Here is a 27815-nt window from a genome sequence, read left to right as displayed (position 1 = left end):
AAAGCCGTGCATGTGATTTGAACGGCTTTGGTTACTGACAAGTTCCTGAAAGTGTTCCAATGTGATCTGAAGGGCTTTGATTACTGACAAGTTTTTGAAGGTTTTTCAATGTCTGTTTGATTCCTAACAAGGCTTTGCGTGTGATCTGAAGCGCTTTGGTTAGTGTCACTGATGTCTGACAAGTCTGAAAGTGTTTCAATGGCTGTAGGATTCTTAACAAGGCTTTACATGTGATTTGATTACTGATATTGGTGTCTGACAAGTTCCTTATAGTGCTTCAATGGCTGTAGTATTCCTAACAAGACTTTACATATGATCTCAAGGGCTTTAATTACTGACACTGACGCCCAAAAAGACTGTCGAGCTAAGCTGAAGGGCTCTCTGAGTCCTAACAAAGCTTATAGTACGGTTTGGAGAGAGCTCCGAATCCCTTTCGAATTTCTAGCAAGGTTTTCGAGAAGTCTGAAAGGATTATTTCAGAAAAGGCTTCCTTGGAACCGTCATATCTGCTTGATTAAAACCATTTTGCATGAATTAGCCTCAACAGTTCTTTGACTAATTTCAATCCTTTCAATTTCTCAAGAGCCCTATATTTCTAAGAACGTTTTCGGAGCAATCTGAAAGGATTATTCCAGATATGGCTTCCTCGGAACCGTTATTACGTTAAAGCTGAATGCTATGAGTTGTAAAGTTTCTTTGGCAATCAAGCCGAAGTAAAAGTTATTGGCCACCTGCTATTGCAGCCGCGTGATTCAACTCTGCATTAGCTTTATCATCGTAATGTCTCGTATGTGCCGTAATCTTTACAATTTTAGCGCCTTCTTCATTTTGTTTTCCTATTTTTTCGTCTGATTTTGCCACTTTATTAGTCTAGCATTTTACCAATAACATTTTATATACTTTATCACACTGCTCTCTATCAAATCTCCGCCAATGCAGCCAAAGTTTAATGTCTGCCTCCCGCTACTCTTGAACCGCGTTAAATTTTATGTTTCTTTTGCTTTTCACCGAAATTCCGTTGAAATCAGAAATCTTCGCTTCTTGGTTCGGAGTGATTTGAGGAGTCGTTAGCACAGCACAGCAGGCGACAAGAAATTTCATTTCTTCACCCGACGAAGCTGTGAATGTTCGCTCGTTTTTTTTGGTTAAACGTCAGCAAACTTTTTTGCTTGTTGACTGGAATGCCGAAATGTCTCAAGTCATGCACGAATGATTAGTCTGACGCAAAACGAAGACAAAAAAGTGGTGGTGTTGCTGCTGTATTGCTGTAGAAAAAGTAGAAGGACACACTTGCTTTGCGCTGCAGAATGTTGTGAGTATGCGAATTCTTTTGTGGTAATTGCATTGCACAGCAGTTTCTTTGCGGAAAATTCCTTAGTAGCTAATAATTTTAGTGATATTTTTGTTTTTTATATTTTGGTGCGTGGGTGAGGAAATAAGTACCGAAATGTTGCAAGGACTCAAGGACATTTCAGTACGCATATTCTTAAAGTTTATATGAGTAAACCTAATAATAATTTGTTGATTAGTGTCTAGATATGAGATTAGTGTTGATATAGCGCATATGGAAAGGCAGATTTCGACCAGTAATACTTTACTCATTATATTTGGCCTTACTCGCTTATTATGAGAAATTTACATGTGAAAGGTACCACAAAGTTATAGAGCTGAACTCAATGCTCATGTGTATGTTGATATCTCATTAATGTCTCATATCCACCTACTAGTTATTTGATTTCATTCCAAAATACTTGGATTACCAGATCTCCGAGCCCAGCCTGACTGTGGTGAGTATTTTTAAGGATGGATTAAAGATTGCGTGAAGGGTGGTGGAAGAGTACACTGTCGAGAACTTTCCAAACGGAAGTGACTGCCATAAAGGTAACCATAGACCGACCGCTCCGGAATGCAAGCTCCTATCCGCTCCTCGTTAACTGTACGCTCAAGGCCATGAAGACTCCTTATCTCTAGCATAGAGCTACTAAATGATCAGACCTACTGCGTCGGAATGCAATCTCCTATCCGTTCCGTTAGTAGGGCAGCGATATTAACTTTCAGCTCGCTAGATGCGCGCTCAAGGCTAGGGTGGGAATGTTTAGACTCCTTATCTCTAGCAGAGAGCTACTAAATGATCATACTGGTTTGGGTCTCTGGCCACAGCGGTATTGCGGCAAACTGCAAGGCTGATGAGTTTACCAGGATAGATGCTGCAGCCTGAATAATTGCGAAACGGGAACTGGGAAGGATTTGTTGGCTACTTGTCGTCCACCACTGGATTGTTGAGCCTCCAACAAGAATAACAAGCGTAAGTCAATTACTAGCAGCTGTGCAGTCGCAAAGTCCTTTTATCCAGAGTAATTCGTAAGAGGTTTAGTGGACTTTTTGCTCTCAGAAAAGTCCATTCTTCAGCCATCGTCCATGCCTCTGCACCATATAGCAGGACGGGGATGATGAATGACTTTTAGAATTTGGTCTTTGTTCGTCGAGAGAAGACTTTACTTCTCAATTGCCTACTTAGTCCTAAGTAGCACCTGTTGGCAAGGGTGACTCTGCGTTGGATTTCAAGGCTGATATTGCTGTTGGTGTTCATGCTGCTTCCAAGATAGACGAAATTATTTGCGACTTCAAAGTTAGTACTGTCGAAAGTGACGTGTGATGAAGGCGAATCAACGAAGATGTGGTATGCCTCGTTCTTCCCCCCACTGGTCTTTTCCAAGATTTGGCGCATAATGAAAATCTTGTCGATAGTAGATTTTCCGGTACAATCAGTTTGGTGATGGTGGGCTTGATATGGGGTCCCAGAGTACAGTTAGATTCCAATCGACGATTGTCAGTACTTCGCTGCCGTATTTGTAATGCTCGGCCGGTAATCCATCGGCCCCAGCCACTTCGTTTTTCTTCAGGCGGGTAATTGCTATTAGATCCCAACATAGTCGAACAATGGGAAATTTATTCCATCGTCATCGATTGGGGTATCGGGTTTGCTATCTCCAGATGTTACACTTTCAGTGCTGTTCAGCAGGCTTTAAGTCTTCCGTTAGTCGCCAGATCTTTTCGTAGTAGAATTTTCGAGCATTATCCCTGTCAGCCAGTTTCTCAAGCTCCTCATACTCATGCGCTTTGGCCTCTCTTTTCTTTTGTAAGCCTATGAGGTTCACCTTCCTCATCCTTGTTCTTCAACTCTCGGTATCCATCCCAAACCGCTCGTGTTGTGGTCGATTGCAACATTGCGAGGAAGGCTGTCCGCTTTCTCCCCACTGCGTAAAAGCTGTTCTTTCGACCTTTTTGAAATCCAATGATTTCGCTTACAACTGTACGTAAGGAGTTTGAAATGCCGCCCACAGTCCTCTTATACTAAGTTGCTGATGAGTGTTCTCAGAGAGCAGGAGTGCAAGTAGAGTAGAAAGCCATTTAGCTGTCGGTTGTGATGGTAGCTACTCGACGTCGTACCTGCCTGCGATTGTGTTTGTACAGAGTTGGACGCGTATCTGCGCTACAACAAGATAGTAGTTCGAATCGATGTTAGGTAATCGGGTCGTGCGGATGTCAAAGGCACTGAGAACTTGTCGTTGTAGAACTTCGCTATTCAGTTTCTCATTCGAAGCTGTTTTCTTCCTTTCTTTAGGGGTGCTTTTTACATGGGGGATCCCAAACCTAGCACGCAAGCCTGGGAAGGAATGTTTCGCCTTCTCACTTTAGCTCTCCTTAAAACGGATGTTTTTTGGCTATCCAGGGGATACTTTGTCCAAGTTTGGAAACCGTGAGCTGCGTGAGCCATATGCCAAAGGATCTTTTCTGGCCACTCCCAAGTGAAAGGCGTTCAAAGAACTTTCTTAACTTGCGTGAACTTCTACACATGACTCCAACCTACAGTTTATCTTCTTAAATTGAAAGAAAATGTTAAGGAATATTAATTTTAAATTTCTGCATTTCTAATCATTTTTTATTCACCGAAATTCGTAAGTAACCAAATCCTTGAAAGACCAAACTATTTTTAATCCCCGAAATATTCCACTTATTTCGCTTATTTTGAAATGCAAAAAAAGCTCTCGCAGCTTTAAATGCTAATCCCCACATGAGTTGTACCAAAAATTATCTCCACTTTTCCGGAATATTTTGGCGCATCCATGCAACTCACTACCCAGTGCGGCTATTAGCATAGCGGACGACTGAGGCAGCGAGCAGCAGCGACAAAGGACGGAATGTCAGAGTGAAAGCCGCTGGCAACGCTGCAAATACCAAAGTTTAAGCGACGTCATGTATGGCATTTGCCTGTATGCTTGTTGTTGGCTCGCATTCAGCACTATAAATATTTTGTTGCATAAATGAAGCGGCGACTGCGCATAGACATACTTACACACATGTGCACTACATACTATTTTACTGTATGCGAACAGAACATTTTTTATCTGCCGGAATTACAGTGGCATGCAAGTAAGCGTCAGTCCAGGATATAGATATATATGTACATATATAGCATATAGACTTTTAACGACTAAATGCGGACAAATTTGTTAGTAGATAAGTGTTACGAATGGCATTTCCTAAGGATTTGTGTGAGTTGAGGTGGGAATCGCGTTGATTTTATATACGAGTGTATGCCATACTTATGTGTTGTGTTGTGGATGTATTTTTTATGCAAAGTTGCTTTAAAGATTAACAAATTTAAGCCTATTTAAGCTATATGAATGCTTGCTCAAAGTCTGGAAACGAAAAAGTAGTTTATTATGTTGGGGCTTATAAGGTATGGAAATGCTTTTTAGCTCTATGCTTCCAGTTTTATTGAACAGCTCGTTTAATATGTTCAATTCATTACTCTCTTATGCTCTGGCGATACATCTTAGCACAGTTGGTTAGAGCTAACAAGAATAATCGGTTCAAGACACAATTAGCTGCTACCTCATCCGCCGTATTAACCAGACGAGGTCCCATGTGATTACTACCGATTACCATTTGTGTTTTTGCATGGGATACTCATTGCCTGAGCAGCACTTCGATTCCTACGCGAAAGTTGGATGTCAGATTGGTTTGCTTCAAAAGATAAACATTTTTATTGGCATGGTATCAAAAAAATGACTGATAGGTGGTAAAAATTTGTAAAAAGCAATGGTCAATACCTTGAATATGTTTTTTTTTTTCTTAGTAACGTCATCAGATGTCTTAGTCGTCTTATTAACTCATCAGATGTTGTCATCGTCCATGCCTCTGCTCCATATAGCAGGACGGGGATGATTAGTGACTTATAGAGTTTGGTTTTTGTTCGTTGAGAGAGAAGTTTACTTCTCAATTGTCCTCTCAGTCCGAAGTAGCACCTATAAGCAAGAGTTATTTTGTTACGGGTTTCGAGCTCGACGTTGTTGTTGGTGTTGATGCTGGTTCGAAGATAGACGAAATTATCTTCGCCTTCGAAGTTATGACTGTCAACAGTGACCTCGGAGCCAAGTTGCGAATGCGACGACAATTTGTTTGATGACCGGAGATATTTCGTCTTGCTCTTATTCACTACCAGACCCAATTGCCTTGCTTCCTTATCCAGTGTGGAGAAAGTAGAACTAGCGGTACGGTCGTTGGTTGAGGCCAATGATATGAATATCATCGGCGTACGCCAGCAGCTATACACTCTTCTCTATTGAGATCTGCAGCTCGTATTATTTTTTTCAGTAGTAGATTGAAGAAATCGCACGATAGGTTGCCTTGTCTGAAATCTCGTTTGGTTTCGTACGGCTCTGAGAGGTTCTTTCCAAACCTAATGGAGCTTTTAGTGTTGGTCAACGTCAGTTTGCGCAGCCGTATGAGTTTTGCGGGAATACCAAATTCAGACATAGCGGCATAAAGGCAGCTCCTTTTCGTGCTGTCAAATCGATGAAGAGGTAGTGTGTTTTGATCCTCTTTGCACGGGTCTTTTCCAAGCTTTGACGCATGGTGTATATCTGATCAGTTGTTAATTTTCTAGCCCTGAAGTCGCGTTAATAGAGTCCTCTCAATTTGTTGTTTGATAGAACCTTATATATGATGTTGATGAGGCTTATCCCACAGTTGTTGGCGCAGACTATGGGATTTCCCTTTTTGTGGATTGGGCAGAGCTTAACTTAAATTCCGATCATCGGTCATGTTTTCGTCCGACCAAATTCTACAAAAAGCTGTCGCATGCTCCTTATCAGTTCTTCGCCGTCGTATTTGAATAGCTTGGGCGGCAATTCGTCGGCCCCCATCGCTTTGTTGTTCTTCAGATGGGTATTTGCTATTACGACTTCTTCATGGTCGGGCAAAGGAATGCCCACTCCATCGCCATCGATTCTGGAATTGGGTTCACCATATCGTGGCGTTATGCTTTCATTGCCATTCAACAGACCCGAGACGTGTTGTCTCCAGTTTAGAGCATCAATCACTATATCACATCTGGGGGTTCTTCAAGGGTGTGCTTGGGCAACAAGACAGTGCCAGCTTGGTAGCTTGATGAATTTTCCTATGCTGGAATCTAGTACTATAGATAACCATATTTCGGACTTAATTTACCGACCATTGTGCCAAAGATACCTTCTCTGCCCACCCTGGCGTTGAAGTCGACAAGTACGATTATGACATGGTGGCGTGGGCAGCTCTCATAGGTGCGCATCAAGCACTCATAGAATACCTTTTTGGTCACATCGTCCATTTTGTCAGTCGGGGAGTGGGCGCAAATAAGCGCTATGTTGAAGAACTTCGTTTTGATACGGATTGTGGCGTTCATCCACCGGGGTGAAAGCAAGAACTCGACAACGGAGTCTCTCTCCCACCGCGAATCCCATACCGAATTTGCACTCCTTTAAATGGTAACTGTAGTAAATATCACAAGTACCTACTCGTCTCAGTCCTTGTCTCGTTCACCGCACTTATTGGACGGCGGTGATGCCAGTCTGACTGGACATTCTGGGTGCATACCTTTAAATCGTTATTCGTAATACGTTTGGGCGTCATCAAAAGGGGATGTCTCTCATCCGAGGCAAGTTTCTTCTTTTCATTGGGGATGTTTTTTACGTGGCGAGTCCCAAACCCAGCGCATAATCCTGGGAAGAGATGATTCGGCTTCTTACTTTAGCTCGTCTTCAAACGGATGTTTTTTGACTATCCAGGGGATACTTGGTCCAAGACCGGAAGTCGTGAGCTGCTTGAGCCATATGTAAAAGAAAAAAAAAAATAGTTTCTGGGCAATCCCAACTGATTGGCGCTCAGAGTTCTTTCCTAACTTACTTGAACTTCTATACATGACTCCATCCTCATCTTGCTCATAGTAGTTTATAATTTGTAGGATCTGCAACGCTTACTTTTGGGTGTTAGCAACATCGAATGAAACGTAATATACCCTCCGCAGGATATAGTGATGTGATGGGTGACTAGATTTCGAAAAATGACAGCCTCTATAAGGTTTAAACAATTCCTGAGCGCTTGATATATTTTTGTTTTTAGAAAGATATTCAATGCAAAAATACCCTATGAGGTTTACTTTACCTTTTTTTTAGAATTCTAGTATGAATTGATAGTTCCTCTGGCCCCTAGCAAAGTCCGGCTCCACATTATGAGTGACTTATTTCTTTTCTAGCTTTATAATGTAAGTTATTAGACATGTCTACGAGCATAGCATGCTTTAAGCCTTAAAGAAAAATTCAAGCGTGAGTATAAAAATACTTCTTCCGCTGCGCAAAAGTTTCCGACGAAAATAATATTTCAAGATTTCTACAATTGTGACACTTCACGTAAGTATATTGCCATGTTTATTTGTCATGATTATTTGCTGCTTTCGTATTCCCTCTAACGCCGCTTGCTGTGTGCGCTCACTGCGACTTGGAGCACATTCCCAAACTCAAGTGCTGCAAAATAACTTCCACTGTGTCAGGCGAAGTGCGGTGAAGTGAGGCAATCATATAATTTCTTACATTTATTTTCAGCAAACTAGCATGCATAATTCTCACATGTTGATACAATACTTATTTACAATGCCAATAGAAAAGTTTCACTCTCGCAAGTTGCCATGTGTTTTACGGTAATGCGTTGAAAGGCAAGTGTCAGCGAAAAAAAAAACTAAAATCTTGCGAATAACAAAAATATGGAAAAATAGCAAAATGCTAAAAATAATCTTGAGTAGCTGGAAAGTTTATGGGTGAGTGTGCATCGCATAACGGTAGTTGTCTAAGCTTACTCGTAAGTGTTGTCGTTGTTTTCCTTCCCTTGGCTTGCTTGAATAACTTACGACAGTTGTGTGAGTTGGTGAAGTGAAGTCATAAAATTGTGATATTATTCGAAGTTGCAGTCAATAATGTCGGTGATCATCTGCTATTTTGTGCGGAGACTGTAGCTGGAGGTGTTTTATTAATGCTTGGATTCCCCAAAGTGCTTGAGCTCGCTGCAGTTCAGCGCATTGTGACTGAATTATTTTGGAGAGCTCAACTTCGCTCACAACAATATTTGTCAAGGTATTGATTTGATTGTATTGCAACAGTAGTTCAGTTGTTTTGCATAAATTGGATTGAGCTAGTTTTCAGTCAAATAAATATAATACACAGCATTTTTAATCTAAAAATATTTACGCATAATGGAAATTCTGGAGAATATTTCTTTAGATTTATGATAAGCATGTTTTTTTCGCATTTGCTAGCTTAGAGTGTATGGCACAGCAGTTTATTGAGCATTCTCCGAAGCTTTTTGCAATTGTACTCAGGAATTGGGTTTAAAACAAAATAAAAAAATAAAATAAAAATAAAAAGAAATCGTCAAATATAACTTTATATTATTTTAATATATATTCATATTATAAACTGTGTTTGTTGCAGATAGTAATGTCGGAGAAATCTTCGTCTCTCTGTAAATACACGAACCAATCAATTAATTTTTAGTTATCGAGCTGAAATTTCGCCCACGACCTTCTCTCCTTAAGAAGCTGCTCATTTGTCGAAACAACTGATATCGGTTAACTATAGCGTTATATTGTCATACAAACTGAACGTTCGGAATCAAGTGCTTGTATGGAAAACTTTTTCATTTGAGGACTTATCTTCACGGTACTCGGCATGGGTTGTTGTATGATAGTGTGGTACTATCTTATAAGCAATGGTTTAGATCGGACCTTCTTCTTCTTCTTTATTTGCCAATTCGTATTCGAATATTGGTGATCATATAACATTTAATAATATCTGCAATATTAATAAGCTTAATATTAATATAATAATGTATTGTTTACATGTTAAATATATACTATATATTGTATATTGAAAGAGAAAAAAAATAAAAAATATCACAGATTTTGAATTATCGCAGATCGGACCACTATTGCGTATTGTTATTATACAAACTGAACGAGCGGAATTAAGTGCTTGTGGGGAAAACTTTTTCATTTGACGAGAAATTTTGGAAACATTTTGGCACATCATTGGAAACATTGTTGGAAATATTGTTGAAACATCTCTTGTTCCAACAATGTCGTTAGAAGTATTGTTGGAAACATCGCTTGAAATATCGTTGAAATATCACTTAAAATATTGTTGGAAACATCGTAGGAAATATTGTTGAAACATAGCTCGGAATATTGTTGAAACATCGTTTGAAATATTGTTTGAACATCGTTGGAAATAATGTTGGAAACATCATTGAAAACGTTGTTAGATATATTTTTGAAACATCGCTTGAAATATTATCATTCGAAATGCCCTTGAAAACATTTTTGGAATATCAGTGTAATGTCGTTGAAAATATTTTTATAATATCATTGGAAATATTGTTGGAAACATCGTTGGAAATATTGTTGAAACATCGCTTGAAAGATTGTTGGAAATATCTTTGAAAATATTGCAGAAACATCGCTTGAAAGATTGTTGGAAATATCTTTGAAAATATTGCTGAAACATCGCTTGAAACATTGTTGAAACATCGGTTGGAATATTATTGGAACATCATTCGAAATAATGTTGAAAAATCACTTGAACTATTGTTTGAAACAGCGCTTGAAAGATTGTTGGAAATATATTTGAAAATATTGCTGAAACATTGCATGAAATATTATCATTCGAAACGCCCTTGGAAACATTTTTAGAACATCAGTGGAACGTCGTTGGAAATATTGTTGGCACCAACCTTTGACAATTTTTTGGAAACTTCGATGGAAAATCTGTTGGAAGTATTGTTGGAACAAAGTTTCAAATATTGTTCGAAACATCACACAGATTGGAAATTTCATCGAAAAATGTTGAGGAAAGGCTTTATGTTGGACTACACCATTTAGTTAGATAACAAAAATACGAGTATTGTACAATAACAATAAGTGTTTGAAAAAAATTTTATCGGCAAATCTCTTCACTAACTGAAAATTTTCTAATATTGTAACTAAATGACTCAAAAAAATTTAACCTAAATGAGGATTGCTTTGCAACCTAAGGTCTATTGTAATAAATGATAATTTGAGATGTTTTACGCAGTGTTTACTGCTTGTTGGCAAGGCCGGTTCAAATATTTTGAGTATTAATGCTTTTTCCTAGAATATGAAGTTGCTTAAGTGAGTGAATCATTAATAGATAGAGAGCTTAAGTTCCTAGGAAATTTTACTTTAAATATCGAGGGGCTTTTAATAAAAAGAAGCTTGTTGTTGCTAGCTTAGCAATCGCTGCTTACTTGAAAATCACTTTCAGAGAGAGAGTTTAAAAGAAAAGGTGTATTTTTATGGCGTGGAAAGGTCTCAATTGATATACATAAGTATAACATTTATAGACTCCAATTTCACTGTTAGTTCCCCAATAGCATTAATATTAGCGACGCTAAGGAAGACTTAAGGCAAATGATTTTATTTATTACTGAAAATTAGTTATTAAAATTATTATTGAAAATGATTGCTTTTGCATTCACAACAGAAACAAAGTATTATAAAGAGTGAACACTTGAATTCAGCAAGCATTTGCGCTCACGCCTTTCTTTTGCAGTAGACTAATTTCAGTATAGAATTGCGTAAAGAACACAAGTCTATCATTAACAGCAATTTATGTTTTAAATCTTAATTAGTTATCAGAAATAATAAACAACAGTCTTGATATTCGTTGAAAAAAATCAGTTTCTATTTATTTAGCTTTCAAGAAGTCGTTTACATGCGCCCACACTTGCTTACGACAACTCGCATCACTCATACCACACGTACGCCTGCGTTTATGGCTATGTTAACAGTCTATACATTTCGCTTTTCTTTATTATACTCACAAATAAATACATGTATGTATGTGTTGTATATCTACTTACAATTATATAAAGAACACACAATTATCATTATGCTGCCTGTTAACGGTACAACTAACCGTATCAATAAAATACTTACGGAGACCAAAGCAAATAATTAAATGATTGCGCAAATAATGAGTGGAGTGATGTTGAACTGTCAGCGGTAAATTTCCATTGAATCAAAGCTACAAATAGAAAGTTAGCATAATAAAATTGTTGTTCGTTATGCTGACAAGTAGTGGGCTAAATGGTGAATGGCAGAATGGCAAATTATTGCTATGTGAAGTGTGTGTGGGTTTGTCGGTGCGTCTACACGTGCCACATGTTTGTTATTGTTATTGCATATACCAATAGATGTATTTGTTTGTATCTTTGGGAGATATTAGTGTGCGTTGTTTTGTTTCAAATACTGATTTAATTTGCTGCTGTTGTAGTAATTTGCATTTTCTTAGCCATTTTTTTGGCAAGGAATAATAATGCTTTAACGCAGCTTTTAGTGCGAGGGATTTAGAAAGCTTTAAGAAGTTTGAAAATTTTGTTTCATTGTTACATAATAAAAACACATGATATTATAAATACAAAAATTTATGTTTTTTTTTAACTAATACAAGTATTATATTAAGAAGAAAAAATTAAAAAATATTAGCTCAAAATATATTTAAAAGTCTGTTATTCAAAAACTTTGTAACAGTTCAAAATTTGTGTTTTAAAAACGATAAAAAATTGTATTCAAACAAAAATTATATTAAAATATTAAATATACTCGAAATTTCTTAAAGTAATTTTTTTTTTGTGATCTGATCTGATTTAAAATAAAATTTTCAGTAAAAAATAATTATTTATTTAATTTTAATTTTATTTATTATTATTTATTATTATTTATTATTTAATTATTAATTTAAAAATCCCGAATGACAACTAAATTAAATTGTTAATTATTAAAAAATCGTATAATTCAAAAATTAATTTTTTTAATCTAAACGCATTTTATTATATAAATTATAAAGAACCATACTACAATTATTTTCAATTAAAGTGCTTATTTATTGAATTAAAATAAAATAAAAAAAATTAGCGATTTTAAAAATTCCCCAAAAAAATGAAATAAAAAAAATATAGAATTAATTTTTAATAAAGAATTTGTAAAATTATAAAATTTGAATTTAAATTCTTTTCTAATTTAAATAAAAATTTTTTAACAAACATATTTTTTAACAAAAATTTTTTGAATGAAAAAATTTTTTCAATAAATTTTTTTAACAAAAATTTTTATCGATGTTGTAAGTACAAAAACCAAAAATTAATGAAAAATTGTACAAAAATTCGTATAATTTAAAAATTTTAATTATTTTTTAATTAAATTTTTTTCAAACTAAAATATTTAATCAATTTTCAAAATTTCCCAAAAAAGTGAGGTAAAAAAAATTATATAATTAATTAGTAATAAAGAATTTCTACAATTAAAAAATTTGAATTTAAATTCTTTTCTAATTAAAATAAAACATTCCTAAAAATAATTTTTATCGATTTTCAAAATCCAAAAAAAAAACAAAATTATTGAAAAATTGTTTATAAAAATTCAAATTATTTTAAAATTTGAATTTGTTTTTAATTTAATTTTTTTTTAAATGAAAAAATTTAATCGATTCGCAAAATTCTACCACAAAAAAAAGCTAAAGATAAGTTTTTGCCATTTTCAAAATTCCAAAAAAAATAAAATTAAAAAAAATTATATACTTAATTATTAAATAAGAAAGAATTTTAAAATTTAAATTTAAATTTTCTTCGAATTAAAATAAAAAAATGTCTAACAAAAATATTTATCGATTTTCAAAATCTGAATAAACAAAATTAATGAAAAATTGTTTATAAAAATTCCTCTAATTTATAAATTTTAATATATTTTTGATTTAATTTTTGTTTTCAAATAAAAAAATTTACTCGATTTTCAAAATTCTCCTAAAGAAAAGTTAAAAAAAAGTGTTTGCTATTTTCAAAATTCCAAAAAAAAAAATAAAATTAAAAGTAAAAGTAAATGTAATTAATTGTTCACAAAAAATTTGTATAATTTAAAAATTTGAATTTGAATTCTTTTCTGATTAAAATAAAAAGTTTCCTAACAAAAATATTGAATTTCATAATCCAAAAAAAAAAAAAATTAATGAGAAATTGTTTATGAAAATTCGTATAATTTAAAAAGTTTAATTAAGTTTGAAAATTCTTAAAAGAAAAAGTTAATAAATAGTTAATAAAAGACAGAATAATAATTATATTAAGAATTTAATATTTTTAAATTAAAATAATAAATTAAAAAAATTTTAGCAGTTTTCAAAATTGGAAAAAAATAAAATTAGAAAAAAATAATATAATTAATTTTTAATAAAGAATATGTATAGTTCAAAATTTTTTATTATTTTTGTATTTAATGTATTTTTTTCAAATTAAAAAGTTTAATCGAGTTTCTAAATTCTAAAAAAAATTATTAAAAAAATCGTATAATTTAAAATTTTTTCTAGTTTAATTCGTTACATTTAATATTAATTAATTATAAATTAAAAATATATAAAATACTAAAATATACCTGATTTTTTTTTAGTTATTCAGATTTAGTAAGTTTTAATTCCTTTCTAATTAAATTGAAAATTTTCAGAATTTTTTTTACCGATTTTCCAAATTTCAATAAACAGAATCAAAAATGTTTAATAAATTATTTGGTAAAAAATTAAATTAAAAATTATCGTATAATTGTTCAAAATTTTTGGTTTAAAAATTAATCTTAAATTATGGTTAAATTTTTCAAAAGGTCTTTTTTCAATATTAATTCTAAAATATCGAAATTTTTTTTGTTTTCTTAAATTAAATTGAAAACATCGTATTTTTTTAAATTTTTTATTTGAAGTTAAATCAAAAATATCGAATAATTTTAAAAATTTTTTTAAATCCAAATATTCTATATAAAAAGCTATATTAAAATACGTTATTTTATGAAAATATTATCAAACATTTGGAAATCTAGTTAAAAAATTTTTTGATTTTTAAATTAAGATATCATGAAAAATTTAAGAATCTAGTTATAAAGAAGAAATTAATTTCAAAAGTTATTAACTCAAAATTTTTTTAAAACCAAATTTTTTCAAATGTTTGATTATATTTTCTTAGAATCTCATATTTTCATATAATCTTTTATAAACAGTACTGTGATATTTTTATGGTCTTTTTAAGTGTTTGTTTGAAAATTCAAAATTGTTATGTTGAAATACAAAATATCTCAATAAGAAACAATTATAATTATAAGAATCCCAAAATTTTGTATAAACTGTTCTAAAAGATTTAATTAAAATTTTTAAAGCAAAAATTTTTTTGGTATGGTTTACAAATTAATCATAAAACATTCAAATAAAATTTTATTATTTTCAGTACACAAAGACACAAATAGAAAAGATTTCAGGCCTGATATAACTGTATTAGTGAATTTATATACAAATATTCAAAACTTATAAAAAAATATCGAAACTTAGTACACGTGCGGCTACTAATCAGTCGGCTCAACTTACATTTCGTTTCTAATTCGCACATAACTAAAAGTTATTCTTTAATAATAAAAATTATTCTTTAATAACTTTTTCCAAGAATTTCAACTACAACATTCTTGCCCTCCCGGCGCGAATGTGCATAAACGTAGCCGTTCTCGGAAAATATCTGTCTGCTGGTTATTTACTTTTTATGTTATTTCTCATTTCCATTTGGCAAATACCTGCTGCTTATCATAAAAACCAAGCATAAATATTTTTATAAGCCATTGCCTTTGGGAATACACTTACCTTTTATGCCATTTCAATTACTCATACGCCTGGTTGAACAGCAGGTTTCGTGTCTTGTGTTTTGTCTGTAAATATTCGTTTGTCGTAATGAGACTCACACTTGCGGAGACTGGTAACCTTTATATGTATGTGTGTTTAGGGCTTTAATGGGAGAAGATATAAAATGTTTTTCTTGTTATGTTTTACTGAAAGAGAGATAAAATCAGTGAGATTAAAACGAGTATGTGAAGAAATGTGTTCTTATTTGTTTAACCTTTTGGTATTTAAATGAGTAAAAATCTTATCTGTATTGCTTTTTGAATATTTTTGGGGAGTAAAAAAAAATATTATCTGGAAAAAAAATTAAAAAGGAAAAAAATCGAAAATTAGTTTGTGGAGTAGAGCGGATCTTATATATACATAAGCTTTGGAGTGCTAATTCTTTTTTTAGTTGTAATTAGTAATTTGTAAATTGTAATTTGCAATTTGTAATTGGTAATTTGTAATTTGTAATTTGTAATTGTAATTGTATTTGTAATTTGTAATTGTAATTAGTAATTTGTAATTTGTAATTAGTAATTGGTAATTTGTAATTTGTAATTTGTAATTGTGGTTAGCAATTTGTAATTTGTAATTGTAATTATAATTGTAATTTGTAATTGTAATTTGTAATTTGTCAGTAGTAATTTGTAATTAGTAGTTTGTAATTTTTAATTTGTAATTGTAATTTGTAATTTGTAATCTGTAATTTGTAATTTGTATTTTGTAATTTCTAATTAGCAATTTGTAATTTGTAATCTGTAATTTGTAATTTGTAATTTGTAATTAGTAATTTGTAATTTGTAATTAGTAATTTGTAATTTGTAATTAGTAATTAATAATTTGTAATTGGAAATTTGTTATTGGTAATTTGGGATTTGTGATTTGCAATTTGCAATTTTTAATTTCTAATTGTAATTTGTAATTTGTAATATGTAATTTGTAATTTGTAATTTGCAATTTATAATTTGTAATTTGTAATTTGTAATTGTAATTGTAATTTGTAATTGTAATTTGTAATTTGTAATATGTAATTTGTAATTTATAATTTGTAATCTGTAATTTGTAATGTGTAATCTGCAATTTGTAATTAGTAATTTGTAATTCGTAATTTGTAATTGTAATTTGCAATTTGTAATTGTGATTTGTAATTTGTAATTAGTAATTAGTAATTTGTAATTTGTAATTTGTAATTAGTAATTTATATTTTGTAATTTATAATTTGTAATCTATAATTTGTAGTTTGTAATTTGTAATCCATAATTTGTAATTAGTAATTTGTATTTTGTAATGATTACATACATACATAATTCTTTAAGTCAAAAAACTTTAGGAAACCAAAATCCGTGGCTAGGTTTAATCGATTCCTCTGAATTTTGTATTTTTGTTCACTACAAAAAGATTACTATGTGATTACTTGTTAAGTAATCATTAATCGTAATCCATTGTGAACTAAAATACTCAAATAAAATAGGCGATACCATGTGCCAATGCAGGCCAATATTTGTAATTTGTACCATTACAAATTCGATGAAAAGTCATAGTTTGATTACCATGATTACCACAACAGCCGCTGACGCTTCGTGCATCAACTCGTCTGTGTAATATTGAGTGCGTAATAAATTGTTATTATGTGTTTTAATGGGCTTTGTTATCTCTGTTCGACCTTGTAAGCCTTGTTTGCGAAGAACACAGACAGAAGCGAAATGTAATTACAGCCAACTAATGTTGGCATTGTATTGCAGCGTGTGCTAGCCGAAAGCGAGCGAATGTGCCATACATACGAATTAGAAACAGCGATTGTTTTGTTTGTTGTACAGCCTTGTAGAGTGTTGCCATAAGCGACGCACCATTGACATTTGTGGCAAGAGTGTAACTGTTAAAGTAATTATGAATTTTTCGTTGATAATTTTTGGAGTGTGTGTGTGTGTATTTGTTTGTTTTGTTTTCCTCTTTGGTTGTTTGTTGTGACTATGTTATCTTGGCTTGCGCGGAAATTGCTTCAGCGTGAGTCCACCACGTCATAGGGCGGAATATTGCTTCCGTTGGTGCCACACGGTCTCTTGCGTGCAACATGTGTAGGTTGTGTGGTTAGTTTGCAACACTATTGGCTTACAGTGAGCGCCAATGAGACTATTTAAATGCACATACGTAAGCAGCAAGCAATCGTGTTAAGGTTGAGTTAATTTAAAAGAAGGACGGATTTGTTTTTTAGAAGCAAATTAAAGCTTTGTGACGTGGAAAGAAAATAGTGCGCGAAAATAAGTGCTGAAATATTTGAATATATGTATGTATGTGGAATCCGTTGTATGGAAGCTATTATAAGTAAATAAGAAGTTTTTCGATACAAGAACTTTATTATAAGGAGTCTGTTTGTATGGCAGCTATATGCTATAGGTATCCGATCTGAATAATTTTTGGGAAGATTATAGGATTGCCATCGGGTATAATGTATGCCAAATTTTGTGAAGATATCTCGTCAAATAAAAAAGGTTTTCATATAAGACATTGGTTTTGATCGGTCCGTTTGGTTGACAGCTACATGATATAGTAATCCAATCTAAATAATTTCTGCGGACAGTATAGATTTATTTTCGGCTATAATTTCTGCCAAATTTCGTGAAGATATCTCGTCAATTTAAAAAGTTTTCCTTACAAGAGCTTGGTTTTGATCGATCAGTTTGTATGGCAACTACATGTTAAAGTAATTCGATCTGAACAATTTGTTGGGAGATTGTACCGTTGCTTGTTGCAATAATTCAAGCCGAATTTCATGAAGATATCTCCTCAAATGAAAAATTTTTCTATACAAGCACTTGATTCCAATTAATTAGTTTGTATGGCAGCTCTATGTTATATTGATCCGATTATCGGCGATTCCGACAAATCTGAAGCATTTTAGAGAAAAAAGAGCGTTTGCAAAATTTCAGAACGATATCTCAAAAACTGCAGCTCAACTCGTCATCTTATAGGTTCTCCCACATTTCTTGCTGATTGCCACAAACTTCTTGGAACTCTTAATATAATCTGTTAAGGATACAAAAATATACCTAAAAGCTGCGCTTAATTTGACTTCCACGGTTTATATGTCATCTTATGATTACTTAACTTCGTACCAACAAGATTTCTCTATATCCGTTTGTCTTAACATAATTTCCCTCTTAAATCCCGCTCGCATTCCTTTTTCATAGCTACCCACTTGCCATATTGCAAATTAGTGCTCTGATTTCCGGTCCTGCTTTATCTTAAATTTCGTTTCGCATTTCCGTTTTTCATTTCCGTATAAATCACGCTTTATTTACTTGTGCTGCTGCATACTTTTGGGCGCACACACGCCGTTTTTAAGCATTGTACACATTATTTGCTCATGCCAATGCTACAAACATATTTGTAAATTTATGTCTTTGCGTAAGTATGCCCTTTTGATCCAACTTCAAGCTATAAATTTCACATCGCTGCCGCTACAGCGAATGACTCTTATTGGCAGTTTGATTAATTGTTATGCCGCAAGCATTTCGCGCCGACGAGGTGGCAAAGCGGCAGTTCAATAAATGGCATAACTTAAATTACGCTGCATACTTTTAGGCGCACAGCACATTAAGAGATGGTTATGTAAAGTATATTTGTGTGGCTCATTAACGCCGGCACATTAGTTAAGAGCCTGTCGTTGCTGTGATTTTTTGTTGGATTTAATGATTTTTTTTTGGGATCTGCAGAAGTACCTTAAATTTGGGTGAATTTTCTGGCGCTTTACAGAGTTTAATTCTTTTCTCATGCAATTTTGGGTTAGGTAGTGTAAGTCTGCGGTTTAGAAAATCAAGAATATTTGCCTAACGCGATTCTGTGCCGTGAAAGCACGATCTTAACACGCAAAAGCTTTAATTTAACCAGAAAGCATCAATAGATGGCGCTGACTTCAATGAGTACTTTTGAGGCTGTAAGGAAGTACTTAAAATTTGAGTGAAATTCCGAAGTTGCTTTACCTTTGTAAGATAATATTTGGCTGGCTAAAAAGATCTGCGGCTTAGAAACAGAAACTCACGCAAAATTGCCTAACGCGCTGTGTATTCTGTAATAGTACTTTTTGAGCAAGCAAAAGCTCCGCGGAAGCATAGATAGGTGGCGCTGTTATCAATTGATCACATTGTTTAGTACAGTCTCCATTTTCAGCTTAAGTATCCAAAAAATATCGATTGATGGTTCAGTGCTGTTTTTAAGGCTCAAATCTGTCTTTTTGAGGATCCTGTCAGCTTAAAATTTAGATGTAGTTATAACTAACCTCACTCATAAATACCCTAGCTAATTCCGTAATATTACATTTTAAGTAAGCAAAAGCTCAGCGGAAGCACCGATAGGTGGCGCTGTTATCAACTGATCGCTTTCGAGCTTAAGTATCCAAGAAACATCGATAGATGGTTCTGTGCTCTTTTTGAGGGTCAAATCTGTCGTTTTGAGAGTCAAATCTGTCTTTTTGAGGCTCCCGTCAACTTGAAATGCAGATCCAGTTATAGTTGACCTCACTCAGAAATAGCATAGCTGATTCCGTAATAGTATGTTTTGAGGAAGTACTTAAAAGCTTCACAGAAGCACCGATAGCTGGCGTTCTTATCAACTGACCGCTTTTCAGTTCAGTTTCAATTTTGTGTTTAAGTTTCTCAAAAGCATCGATAGATGTTTCTGTCGTCTTTTTGAGAGTCTAGTCTATCATTTTGAGGCTCAAATCTGTCTTTTTGTGAGTCAAATTTGTCTGTTTTAGGATCTCGTCAAATTGAAATTAAGTTCCAGTTATAGTTCGCGTTGTCGAAATCGAGCTTCTATTTCTAATTTTTGGTTCAATATGTTGCTTAAACCATTCACATTATCACTGTGGAATGGTGAACACTTTAAAAGCTATATGGGTCGTAAAAAGCTTTGAGAAGAAATTTTTAATTCGAGCAGGACCTACAGAGTCGGTCTAGAAAAGTAAAGGATTTATGCACTTTTAAACTTTTAGAAGTCGTTTCTGCAGTAAATTAAAAAAAAGCTTTTATAACAACCCAGCGAATTAAAGCTTTTGCGAACTCTCTCAAATTTTAACGACATTTGCTTTTGTCTCAGGCCCACTTTTATGCCGCCTAATACTATTAAGCACTTTGCTAACAGCTGGGCGTTCTCTTAGACAGCTCTGTAAATCAAACAAAAGAAATGCATGCTCTAGTTACTGATTCAATTTAAATTTGCTTGCTTGGCAAAGCCGTAAGTGAGACGGAGATTAGTTGAAAGCGGAAGCAATAGAAGAAATGAGCGTAAAAACCCGTAGAGTGCGGCACTGAGCATGCAAGTGAAGTGCTTTTCGAATGGCACAAAGTTGCTGCTAGGTTTTGGCTATGAAAAAATATATAGAGACAGATTTTTGTAGTGAAAATATTTAATTGTAGTTACATAAACGTTATTTAAAGTACTAAAAAAATTTAAAAAATGCCAAAATGTTATTAATTTATCTCACTTATGCTCTGTTGCAGATCAAGGATGTGACGCGCAATATCAAAAAAGCTGTCGTGGCTGGCACACTCGAGGAATTGCGCACAAAGGTAGCCGAAAAATTCGATCATGTCGGCGATCAGCCGCCAACCATACACTTGGACTCCGATGGCACGGAAATCGATGATGAGGAGTATTTCCGTACGCTGGACGAGAACACAGAATTGATTGCAGTATTTCCGGGCGAAAAATGGGTTGATGTAAGTTTGGAGCGAAATTTCGATATTCGTATGACTTTTGGAAAAAAATAGATATTTTTTTGTTTGAAATAAATTTTTGATATTTATTTTGAATTTAATATATTTTTTTTAATTTATTAATATTTTTATAAATTTATTAATATTTTTATAAATTTATTAATATTTTTTATAAATTATTAATATTTAATTTATGCTTAATAATATTTTTTTTTTAATTTATTAATATTTATTTTAAATTTAATACCGTTAAATTTTTTGTTAAATTAAAATTTTATATGTATAAGCTTAAATTGTATGGGAAATTTGTTTTTATTTTGAATGTTAAGAAAAATTTACATTGAAAATTAATTTAAAATTTATTAGAAATATAAAATTATAAAATAGTAAAAGCTTTGAATTTTATTTTCTTATGAAAATTTTGTTTTGTTTTTTATAATATTGGCAGAGTTTTTCTCTTACCAAAATATCTTAAGAGGTCATAACAGTTAGAAGGCCGAAAAAAGCTAATTTTCTAGATTTTTTTCTGAAAAAACTTTTAAATTTATTGATCCAAAATTGTTTACACATATATTATAGTATTTTATAACTGTATTTTAAGACTTAGTATTAGTAAAAATGTTTGTTTGGAGAGGCACTACAACTGATCTCGGGGAGCTACTCTCAAAAAACGTTTTTCTTGAGCAGACCAAACAGATTTCTTTAAAATAATGTTAAATCTAGCAATTAGTCGAAGGAATAAGAAAAATATTTTGACAAAATGGCGGTTTCTCAAAAATAAATCGATTTTGACCAAAGTTTTGCCCTTAAATTGCTTATAAAAAAATTATCGGTGAGAAAAAATCTTCCATTAATTACTGAAAAATATTATCATAGACATTGAGAAACTGTGGAATTTTTATTTGTGGCGCTTAAAGTTTGCTTTTATCTGTTAAAAATGGGTGTGAGTAGCCAATACAAGCATAAAAGAGATACGAAAAATATTTCTGCAAAAGCAGAAGAAAGTGGAAACTGAAATTTAACATGCAGAAATCAGGCCCAAAAATGGTGTGACTGGCGTTATCGATATTATAAACTTTTCGTACAGTCAAAGGAATTGAGTAAATCAAAGTTATTATTGAGAAACCAGTTTTTGTCTTTCGCACAGCCAGCTAATCCATCAACGATCAGCTGGTACTTTGCTTGTGTGTTTAATTTCCATCTCTTCTAATGATTAAAATTCATCTACTGATAGGTAGCCACCTTATCAATGCACACAAACAGTCTGGACAACAACCCGCAGAGTTAAGCGCAGCCAAATTTTTAGTGCAGACAACAGCCCGCCGAGTTGAATATTAGTTTAAACGCGATTTCCATAGGATTAAAAATTCATGTTTACTACATATAATATGATTTTTATTTTGTATGGTAAATCGATCCATACTGCATACATACGAGGAAAGGTCTGTTAATTGCTCAATTGAGTGATTTTAGTGCGTAAAGGTTATGACTCACGAATTTGCCACGAAGTTTGAACGCTTAGAGAGACCCTATAATATGACTATACAGACAATGTATATTAGAAATATATAGTAAATGCCGAGTGCGTTGAGCTAAGTCGATTTAACCATGTCCATTTCTTTACCAGTTCGTTTGCTTGTATATACCCAACTAGGCCATCGGTTTTTGAGATATTGGTTTGGAATTTTGCACTTGCATTTTGCTCTTCGAGAAGCTACTCATTTTTCGGAACCGTTGATATCGGACTACTAAAGCATATACATAGCTGCAATATAAACTGCACGATCCAAATCATGGTCTTGTGTGGAAAATTTGTTTTATCTGGCAAGATATCTGTACGAAACTTTGGATGGGTTATTGTTGAAGCTAACGTTACAATCTTCGAAGCAATAATTTTGTTTGGACCACTATAGCATGTAACTGACATATAAACTGCAAGATCAGAATAAAGTTTTTCTATTGAAAACTTTTTGTATTTGACAAGAAATTTTTACAAAATTTGGCATATATGGTTCTGATCGGACCACTATAGCATATACATAGCTGTCACCAATATCGACTGATCAAATTGAAATAAAAAAAATAAAATAAAAATAAAAAAAATAAAAACAGCTTTCTACCATTTCCGTGGTTCACAACCACTGTTCAACGAAGAGCTCTTCAGCGACTTTTCTAATGCATTAATTGCTTCGAATAAAAATATATATTTTTGTATAAATACACATTTTCGTTCTTATTTTAACTAACCGGAAAGTAATGCTTGAATGTGAGGCACTACTCGCCTACTCGAGCTAACTCTCTCATATATCCTTTATGTAACTGTGTGCCTAAAGGTAGGCAACATTTCTGTTTACTAAAAAACCTAGTATATTTTCTTGTTTGCTTTACGCTACAAGTAAGAAAAAATGAAAAACTATTGCCTAAATTATTTGATAAATGTAAGCAAACTTCCTCCAATTAAAATAAAATTTAAATAAAAACTTGTTTCAACTCTTCTGTTAACCACTGAGAAAATAATATCTCACATGGAAATCTTTTGTGGTTTTGTTTTATAAAACACTTATGCCTGAAGGTAGGCAATGGCAGCCACATTTCTTTCTCCCTTTTTTGCTTTAAAAAAGAAAAAATATAACAAATCATGGCTGAATTATTCATTTAAATGGAATTAAAAATTTTTTTAACTCTCTTATTTTTAACTCTCTCACCTCACAAAAGTAATGTCTCACATCGAAGCTTACTCGAGCTTTCCTCTTTTTTGTTTACTTTATTTAACATTTATGCCCGAATGTAGGCAACGATTTTTGTTACTTAAAAGCCATTAAATTATTTCTTTGTTTTTATTGTATTATAAATAAGCAAAACAATGAAAAAAATGAAATTAAAAATTTGCAAATGTGAGCGCTAACTTAATTTTCTAATTATAAAGGGTGATTCTTTTCAAGGTTTCACTTTTTTAAAGAAAAATTTTCAAATTTAATGGAGAATGTGTATTATCCTTCGAAAGAACATTCTCTGGCATTTATATTTTGAAGTTTATCTTTTTTAAATGTGGGCCGCTGCCACGTCTCAGATGGTTCATCCGTTGAATTCAATTTTTGATGACTCGTTTGAGCATTTCGACTAGTAACTGGCGAATGACTCAGGTGATGTTTTACTCCAAGGGCTGAATCGAAGCGGGATTGTTCGCATAGACTTTATACTTCACATATCCTCACAGCATAAGGTCTAACGGTGTGATATCACATGATATTGGTGGCCAATTGAACGGTCCAAAATGTGAAATTATCTGCTCACCGAAGTGTTCTCTCAATAAATCCATTGATTGATGCAATGTGTGGAGAGAGGCGCGGCCTTTTAGAGACCAAATGTCGTCGCGATCACGAGCTGCAATTTTATGCATCAAATAGTCGGTTATTATGGCGCGATAACGGCCGCCATTGACGGTTATGTTCGCACTGGCATCATTTTTGAAGAAATATATACCGATGACTCCACAGGCTCACAAACGACACCAAATCGTTGTTTTTCTGGATGAAGTGGCAGCTCTTGAATAGTTTCACGTTGCTGTTCGTTCTAAATGCGGAAATTTTGCTTATTTACATACTCATTGAGCCAGAAATGCGTCCCATTGCTAAATAAAACTTTCCATAATGAAATGCCTGGCAATTTTGGCGTGATCCAGCAAAAAAAGCTGTTGAAAAAAGTAACTCAACAAGGACCACCCGTTATATGGAAAGTTATTGCCTACCGTTCATTCCCTGCCTTACCGAAGCGCACGTGCTTTTTGTCATTTTTATCGTTAGTGTACTTTTAATCTGCGAATTTGCAGCAAACTTTTACCTTGCACGCCAATATTCATTTAGACTGACAGTTTCAGACAGACAAAGTTGTTGCACGTTGCATTTTTTACCTCAGCGTACCGTTAAATGCTGCGCTTGTACCAGACATACCTACCTACTACCCGCATACTTTCCATTGTGTTGGCCGTATCGATTGGCGTCGCCTTCTCCTCGTGCTCATTTCCTTGGATATATTTGCTGCTGTTTGTTTTTAAGTACCAACTCACAATTTTCCTGCCACTTGCACACATTTTTAAGTACTTTCAGGCAAAAAAAAAGTTTACATTGTTCGAAAATATTATATAGACAAGAAGCAGCAGCAGAACTTACTAGCACTAGTCGCTTTATTTTGCATACTTAAAGGCGCTAGAACGTTTGTCTGCCGCTTTGCACTTGTTTTCAATCGCATGCAATGGCATAAACTTTGCTCACTCATGCCGAACTTGTAGCTCTCGTTTCTAACAATTCTCATTGCTCTTCTTCTACAACAGACTACACTAGTCGCCCGTGCGATTTATTCTACTTCCTTGTCTTTTATCATATAGTTTCTCCAACTGTTTTATTTCTTTATTTATATGCATTTGTATTGGCGCTTTGTTCGTGCTGTTGTGCTGCCACTTATCGTTTCGATCTGAAATTTCATTTTAATTTGCCAAAGCACTTAATGGTATCATTTGCAGTTGTCTTCTGTGCAACTTTTACCTTTCATTTTGTTTGAAAGTTCCGACTTTGCTGTTGCCCGCATGCCGTCAAGTTGTCGTAGTAATTTTTATGTGCGCCGACCTCGGCTACTGGCTGTTGGAGGCACCAACTTTATTGATTTATTCATTCGAGTTTCGTAGACACGACAAACTATGTGCGACGGGCGAAGGTAATTCAATTATTTGTAGAAACAAAAGCTGTCCCGAAGCAATAATACCCTTCACATGTGCACTTTTTATAGTATGCAAGGGTATCGTCTTCTTTTTTATTGGCGTAGACAATGCTTTCTCGGTGGCCACTGCAGTAAAGGCCACATGAACCTACTCGCCTCAGTCCTTGTCCAGTCCATCGCTTTTCGTGGACGGCAGTGATGTCGGCCTTTACCCTAACGAGGACAACAACCAGCTGAGCAGCGGCATCTTCCCAATTAAAGGACCGGACATTGCAGGTTCATGCCCTTAAATCGTTATCTTAGTGCGTTTGCCATGGTCGTCATTAAATGGGGTTTCTCTTCCGAGGCAGTTTTTTATTTTACATTTGGGCCGTTTTGTACGTGGCGGGTCACAAACCCAGTAGATAATTTTAAGGAGGGATGGTTCGTCTTCTCATTTACGTGGCGGGTCACAAACCCAGTAGACAATTCTAAGGTGGGATGATTCGCCTTCTCATTTTAGCTCGCTATTAAACGGTTGTTCTTTGGATACCCAGAAGATACTTGTTCTAAGGCCGGAAGTCGCTTGAGCTGCTTGAGCCATATCGGTTGGTATCGGTTCTGGCCACTCCCAAATGAATGTCGTTCAAAGAACTTTACTCACTTGGGTGAACTTCTACACATGGCTTGTTCCTCGAAGGGGTAAGGGTATACAAAGATCTTTATCGGTCAGTTTGCTATATGCTATAGTGAACCGTATCGACGGTTCCAACAAATGAGCAGCTTCTTGGGGGGAACACACATATTTTCCTTTCAGCTCAATTTCGATTTGTGTTACATAATGAGTGCTCTTAGTCTGCTTCTCACTCTTTTATAAGGTTTATATTAAGACCACCGTTGCGTTTTGGTACCTAAAATGCTTATATAATAGATCATTGGACCCCTCCAAATGGACAAAGCGCTTTGAGCCTATCACAAAATGGTTGAGACCGCTAGTGACAGTTTCAACTGTCGAGATGTTTCAACTTCTGTCTTTGCAAAGACCAGACAATGGAAAATAAAGTGCTTGGATGTTTCCACAGCACTCTCCTTTGCCAACTAGCGTCCGATGAGATTTTTAGCCTTACCGCTTGAATGACTATTGGACGGTATTCAGTAAGAACCCTTTCGATTGCGGCAAGACGAAAGGCAAGAAGCTCAATAGATCTGTTGCGGTCTACTCTAGACTAAAATGATTTTGCAGTCGCACAGGAGTCGGACGTCGATCAGCGCCTGCTAAGCGCAAGCGAGGTTCATTGGTCCAGTTCTTGAACGCAAGGCACTCCAATGGAGATTGAACTCGGTACCTTTCTGATGTGAACGGGGTGGGGCTGCGCATTCTAACGTATCCATCGTTTTTGCAGTTGCCAGGGATTCCGCTATGACCAGGCTCTCAAACGAGTCTGGTGATGAAGTAGCTTGATGGTTTTTCTGATGAAGACAGGCACTTCTTGACTGGCTTTAAGCGCACAGTTACCGAGCTCAGCGTTAGTTATACCGCTCTGCTATCGGAGTGAATACTCACCTCCCTGGAATTGGCAGTCCTACGTAACAGTTCGTCTACCGCCACTTCTGCCTGATAAACACTACGGTCGTACGGAAGTCTAAAGCTGAGATCCAGGAAGAGCTTTACTCAAAAAACTTTCCCTCAACTTTCCCTCCCAGCTTCGACCTATCCGCGAAAAAGCTCACTTCGCCTCTTCTCTAATGCCACCTTTCCAACCACATATCTCTCATCGGAATGTGGCAGAGAAAAAAGCACCATCTGTGCCCTCTGTGACGCAGTGATCCAAGTTTTCTGGATTGCAGTTAAAGGAGGAGAAAATTTCTGCATTTTCTTGTTTTCAGGAATGCGGTTGAAAATTATCAGCCCAAATGTAGGCAACAAAGTTTTGCTTGCCGGGAAATTCCAACACACCAATAAGTTCTATATGAAACTCAGGAGAGGAACTGTGTAAGGGCAGCACTAAAGTAAAGCAACCCTCTGAAAACTTAAACTGGTATAATTTGGCAATTTTGTTTTTAAATATTTTTCATAAAAGTTTATGAATTTGGTTTATATTACTAGCAAGAGGAATCGATTGGGTACTCAAAGCATGTTTTCTATAGTATTACAATATCTTATGCGAAAACACCTTTTATGCTTTCAAAAATATAAATTTTTTCTGTACAAAATTGATGTTTTTTTTAACTAGACCGGCAATTTAATCTAAAACCGTGCGTCTTTTACAAACAAATCTAGATGAGCATTAGATCAAATAAGTAAATGAGGATTGCACCACGAGATAGGGTCTAT

At 34.2% G+C, this 27815-nt stretch overlaps 1 protein-coding gene across 1 annotated transcript in view; it reads left to right on the top strand.

Moving 5' to 3' along the window:
• LOC120772224 (DNA fragmentation factor subunit alpha-like) overlaps window positions 1–27815 on the top strand; it is a 109439-nt gene that overhangs the window by 50943 nt on the left and 30681 nt on the right. The window contains exon 2 of the mRNA XM_040100709.1: window positions 20573–20791. Coding sequence (XP_039956643.1) covers window positions 20573–20791 — 219 coding nt within the window. The remainder of the gene's footprint in view (window positions 1–20572; window positions 20792–27815) is intronic.

Source organism: Bactrocera tryoni, chromosome 3, assembly GCF_016617805.1.
Source record: "Bactrocera tryoni isolate S06 chromosome 3, CSIRO_BtryS06_freeze2, whole genome shotgun sequence".
Lineage (NCBI taxonomy): Eukaryota > Metazoa > Arthropoda > Insecta > Diptera > Tephritidae > Bactrocera > Bactrocera tryoni.
This window is presented reverse-complemented; position numbering and strand designations above follow the sequence as displayed.